The sequence below is a fragment of the Cynoglossus semilaevis genome, chromosome 6, assembly GCF_000523025.1.
Source record: "Cynoglossus semilaevis isolate Cse_v1.0 chromosome 6, Cse_v1.0, whole genome shotgun sequence".
NCBI lineage: Eukaryota > Metazoa > Chordata > Actinopteri > Pleuronectiformes > Cynoglossidae > Cynoglossus > Cynoglossus semilaevis.
The window spans coordinates 2,016,793-2,022,689 of NC_024312.1; the positions used below are offsets into that span (position 1 = coordinate 2,016,793).

Below are 5,897 nucleotides of genomic sequence, written 5' to 3' on the forward strand. Positions count from 1 at the left end.
TATTTTCCTCCTAAACAGCTTTTTAATTGACTAAAACAATTTAGCTTTTTGACAGATAATGTCAAAAAAGAAAACCGTGAATGCTCGTCCACCTTTGGACAGAATTTTGTCAGAAAAAATAACTCCGTTCTGGTTCAACGGCATGAAAATAAATTTCAAGGCTGAACGTTTGTCCTTTCCAAAGCAGCTTTGCATATTGTGTTAAGACGGAGCCAAGTTTGACTTGATGACTCGACGGTTTTTCTCCATGAATGAGTTTTTGACCTTAATGACTGCAGTTTCTTGACGCAAACGGTGCATAAGTAATTCACTTAGATCCACGCCACGTCTTTTTTCTTTTTTTCTTTGCATTCTCCACTCTTGCAGTACAGTTTGGCAAACACCTTTTTTGGTGTATGAGCGCCACCTGCAGAGTGCTCGGTGGATGCTGTTAATTATTTTAACAGCATTCTACAGCTGCTCTGTGTAATTGTTGTTACGTTTGCACGGGGGAAAAGAAGAAAATAAAGTTGCTAACAATACTTCTACTACGTACAATTACTACCGTAATCATGTTAATACACGTTCTTAAAGTACCAACAACATCACCGACGATCCTAATCCAAATGAGGTTCTCTTGCTTACCATTAGAGGGAGTCAGAGTACGACCAATGACACCCAAACCATTGTTTGAGAACCATTGATTTTTTTTTTTTTAGCTTGAAAAGTCTGTAGCAGAAATTGGACTCACGTTGGGCTGAACAATAATACGCTTGTGGGGCAAATAGTGGTGCGTTCTTATTTTTATGCATCATGTAGAAGGATGTGAGGGTTTGTCACTGTCGCTGGGTCACGTGACCTTGTCACTCATTAGTGCTGAGGCCCTAATGAATGACAGGAGTTAACAGTAATATACTGTTAACTCCTAAAATGGAACCGTTTTATTTTCCTTTTTTCTTTACTCTTTTCTTTTTCTTATTACTTTTGTCTGCTTTGCTTTTTTTATATAAATTTGTTTGCTTCTTCTTGTGACAGGAGTTAACAGTATATTATGGAGCCGTTTTATTTTTATTTTATATAAATTTGTTTGCTTCTTCTTTGTGTTCCTTTCATTCTTTTCTTTGGTCTTTTTGGTCTTTTTTTCTCTGGCTTTATTACCTTCTTTTTTTCCTCTGTCTTTTTCTGTCTCGTCCTTCTATCTTTACTGGTGTTTTCCCTATTTTTCTTCTCATTTCTTTTCCTGCTTTCTTTTAAAAATGTCCTTACATTTTTGTCTTTTCTGTCTTTTCTGTTCTTTTTTTGTCTGTCTTACTTCTACCTTTCTGTCTTTTCTTTCTCTCCTCATTCTGTCGTGTTTTTTTTTCTTCTTTAATCTGGAACCACACACAGCTCCCATTCATAAATAATGCAAACTTGTTAAGTGTGCAAAAGCAATTATTTGAGGACTTAATTAGCTGATGTCGTACAAAGATGACAGTGGCAGCACTGATGATTTTTAATGCGATTGTTTGCCTCTTGTCTTTGTTTCCTGTTGTTAATGAAACAGTCAGATTCCCTTCATTTCTTATTAGAACATTAATGCAACACTGGGTAATCTCCACTAACACTCCTCACTGTACAGACCTCCTCACAATTGAGTTGTTGATTGAGGAAAGAGCTTAATTAAGACGTCGTTAACTGAAGAGAAACGAACGACGTTCACAGTGAAATCAAGGCCGTTGGAGTCCAACGTCAACCTCGTCTTCAGTTTCTCTCCGTGCCCCTGTGTTTTAGTGCCACCTGGGAATAATCTGGAGATAATGTGGTTGACATTCATCACGTTCAGTCCCCAGGCGGTTGAACAACCTTGACGCTGTCATCGCTTCGTCATTAGAATCACAACAGAAACCCGTTAATAAGAATACGATTTTCTCATCACTGTTCCCGTGGCCTTTGGTCTCCACCTCAAACAAAAACCAGTCAGGGAGAGAAGCCTGTGTTTTCACACCAACATAATTGAAAAAAAAAAAGTTAATTCTTTTTTGTTATTGAACTGATTTTTAATATAAGTCTACGTGGATTACAGCCTTATGACCTGACTTTCGTTTTTGCTGTTGCCTCCCTCGTCTACGCTCCGCTGAGCAGCTGCGTCTCTTGTTCGTAATATAAGCTGTTGTATTATCAGTCCAACAGATATAAGATATGACGCTGGTTCGTTCAAGGGGCCCGCAGAAGGGAGGCAGACATTTGCAGCGGCAGCCATCTTGAGTTGGTATCAAGATGGAGGCGATAATAAGGCTGCCGTCTCATTGAGACAGAAACGGTCTCTGGAAGAGCATCAGCAGCAAAAATGAAGAAAAAAAAAAAAAACCCACAACCATATGATTGACTCATGTGACAGTCACAAGGTGGAAAAACTAAGGAGTGAAACGACGGTGATGTTTCTGCTGAATCTGTCCCCTCGGAGCCCGATGGCATTGATTTGCTTTAGTTTTTAATTTTTTTTTGTTTCCTCCTCATCAGTTGAACTAACATTATCTCCTTCTTCTTCCTCCGTCTCCGTCTTCTCCTCTCTCTGCTCGTCACTCTGCGTCCTCTCCTCCCTCCATCCCTCTGCCTCCTTCACAGGGTTTCCTGAAGAACGAGAGAGACAACGCCCTGCTGTCAGCCATCGAAGAGTCTCGTCGCAGGGTCAGTATCTGCTCTCCAGATGTAGAAAAAAAACACAAACCATCAGAACTGGTACTGCAGCTGTGCTTTTAGTACAAATTATTATAAAAAAAAGTGTCGTCTTAAAATGACAAATGACTTTTCTTTTTACTCCAAAAACTGCAGAAATGACATCCACAGGAAGTGCATTTATGAAAGGAAAAAATATCTATGTAGAAATAACAGCAACAAAAAAGAATCTTTTTTTTATCCTTTTTATGTTGTAATTAAGTATTACTCAAGTATTGAAGTATTACTACTCCTACTTGTGGTGTGTATTAGTGGGTAATATTTACACCTTGTTAGAATAATCTTCCTTTCACTACATTTTTCCTCACACCAAATAATATGAGCAGCAAATATGAATCAACTTCATGGTCAGTGATCAGGTCGTCATTCATCTGTAAATATATATTTTTAAACATATATTTTAAGAAAAAAATCTAAAATGTTCAACTTTATTTAATTCAACTATTAGATTAATCTTTGCCTTTTGACTTTTTTAAAGTCATTAACGAATGTCATATGTTAGTGCACAAAAAGTATAATTCACAGCAGAAAGTTTTTTTTTTAAAGACACTATTAAATTTTGTGCTGTCCTGATCCATTTATAAATCTATTTGCCCCCTGTCTTTTACTCTGATTATCTCAATAATATGCACAGTTGTGGACATGAGCGCGGCACAGTTTGCCAATTTCCGTGGACTATGATCTCAAAGTCCTTCTGGTGTGAAGCTTCAGGGAATAGTTTTGAAATGGCTTCCCCTGATGTGCGGCGTCTAATAGGCCCAGTGTGTAATTAGCCGCCGTTCCCATTTTCTCTCTGCACTCCCTGAGAGGGAGAGCGAGGTCGAGAGACAGGGAGAGAGAGAGAGATTGTGTTAAAATGTGAGTGGGGGAGATCGGGGGGGTGTATATGAGATATGAAAGGAAGTGTATTTGCATATTCCTGCACATTTTTCCACATTAATAGCCGTGGCTTCAGCCCAGCAGTGACGTAGGAATTCCAGCTCTGCCACATCAACGTTGCTGCGTTCAATCTGAATGTAAAACATGACATTTGTGTCAAAAAAAACCAAAAAAAAAACGCCCTTTAGCTGACCTCAGAGCCGGGCCTTCAACCTGATCCGCGGCGACCTGTTACGTTCAGCTGTTACAAGTGAAATGTTGAAAACCTCCACATCCAGACAGACACCAATTTAAAGCCTGTAAACGGTGGCTTCAGTCTCGGTCGGCGGCTCCCAGAGCTGGAAATTCAATTATCTCAAATTTCCATTATCTCCCATTGAGTCTCTGTGGAGAGTTAAAATAGGCTGCGGCGCGTCCTGGTGGAGCAGCACAATCTCAAACCGGGCTCTGCTGCTAAATTGGGTGTGTGTGAGTCTCTGCGTACGTGTGTGTGTGTGTGTGTGTGCGCTCCAGCTTCACAGGTTGTCCCAATTTACATAAGTAGTGCAGTAGCTCTGCCTGCACTGGTCCGACTTAGACAACTTTCTGGAGCATCACGTCCACGCAGCTGCAGAGAAACAAACTCCTCATCAGTGCGATATAACGTCTCAGCAGAGGGCGCCATTTTAGTACATCAGGGGGTTTCATTTGATGAAAGACAGATGAAGGTAATAATTTACATCCAGTCAAATCAAATTCTTGATTACGGATTTTTTTTTCTCCTTCTGAATATTCACATTTCACTGAGAAGGAAACCAAGCCTGTAGAATGTGTGTGTTCTATCAAGAAACGCTCCGTCAGAAAGTGATTTTTTTATTTTTTTTTAATCATGATTGGGTCTCCATAAATGTCACAGATGAGTAAGGACATGTTGTGATCAAGATTAAACCTTAATTATGGTACATAATTGGTTAGGTCATTATGGGAATTTTCGTTTTTTGTGAAAACTGCTTGGTTTTTACATCAAAAACTCAATAAATTTAATTTTTTTTCCCCCCCTGATGTTTATGATTTTTATTTTTAAAAGAGATAAAATGTCCATTAATTAACACAGACTCGAATCCTTAATAACTCAGTTATAAGTCTGTTTGCGAGCGGCACAGTTTGACCACAAAGAAAATTTAAAAGTTACTTCAGTGAAGTCTTACCTTGAAGTTGATGATTTTTATTTTTATTTATTTTTTTGCAGACCTTCCTCCTAGCTGAGGAGTACCATCGTGAGTCCATGGTGGTCCAGTGGGAGCAGGTGAAGCAGCGAGTGCTGCACACGCTACTGGGCGCTGGAGAAGACGTCCTGGACTTCAGTCAAGATGTCGAGGTATAACATGAACCGAAAGACACGGCCTCAGATAAAACCAGTAACAAGTACAGAAAAGATACTGACGTTGAACTGTTAAAACACACACACACACAAAAAAAACATCCTCAGATAAGTTAGAATTTGTTTGCAATTAAGCAGAATTTTTATTTTAGCATTTTTCAAAGTGGTTGGTAACTAATTATAATTCAATTTGCTGCAGTACATGCTCCAAACGTCTCCTTCAGTTACTTGTCAGATAATAATCGTAAGAACTTTGGCTTAAAAAGTGTAAAATTTAAAAAAGAAATCTTAGATTTTACCCTTTGAGGAAATCTCCCAGCATGCACTGGGCTTGTAAGCATTGATACAGGTCAGCTGTATGATTTTTTATGTGTGTTGAACTCGTATGTCGTGTCGTACGTTACAGCCCAGCTTTGTGAGTGAAGTGAACGCCCCGGCCAGGAGCGCCCTGGACAGCGTGGAGGTGGCCTACGGACGACAGGTCAGTCACCGCTAGTCACATCTAAAATCAAAACCAAAAGGCAGAAACGCTATAGAGTTTATTGACGACAACGAACAAAATCGTTCTAAAGCTGCAATAACGTCATTTAAAGGTGTCGGGAAAAAAAATATATCAAATAGTAAATATTTGTTCAAAAGTGTGAATATTTGTAAATCTTGAATTATCTCTATTTTAGATCAATAAAAAAAAACACACATTTGTACGACGTCACCGTCCCATTGGTCGGTTCTCCTCCGTGGTTACTGAGAGAATCAGGTCACAGATCAAATATATTGATGGATTGGGTGGTTGAAGGGAAATGTGGGTAATTTTTCTCCCTCTCTCACCCGTCCACTCACTCACTGTGTGTCGATGTCTCTCCACCCCCACACACACACTCCCCATCACCATCACGCCGTCTGACCTTTTCTGTTCCCCCTTTGTGTCCGTCTCCTCTCCGCAGCCGCTCGTCTGACCACG

The 5,897-nt window shown here is 39.7% G+C and overlaps 1 protein-coding gene across 2 annotated transcripts in view; it reads left to right on the plus strand.

Annotated features, from left to right (window-relative positions):
* nup93 (nucleoporin 93) overlaps positions 1 to 5,897 on the plus strand; it is a 21,471-nt gene that overhangs the window by 8,106 nt on the left and 7,468 nt on the right. For both annotated transcript variants that reach the window (XM_025056365.1, XM_008311139.3), the window contains exons 4-6: positions 2,587 to 2,649; positions 4,805 to 4,933; positions 5,343 to 5,417. In XM_025056365.1, coding sequence (XP_024912133.1) covers positions 2,587 to 2,649; positions 4,805 to 4,933; positions 5,343 to 5,417 — 267 coding nt within the window. The remainder of the gene's footprint in view (positions 1 to 2,586; positions 2,650 to 4,804; positions 4,934 to 5,342; positions 5,418 to 5,897) is intronic.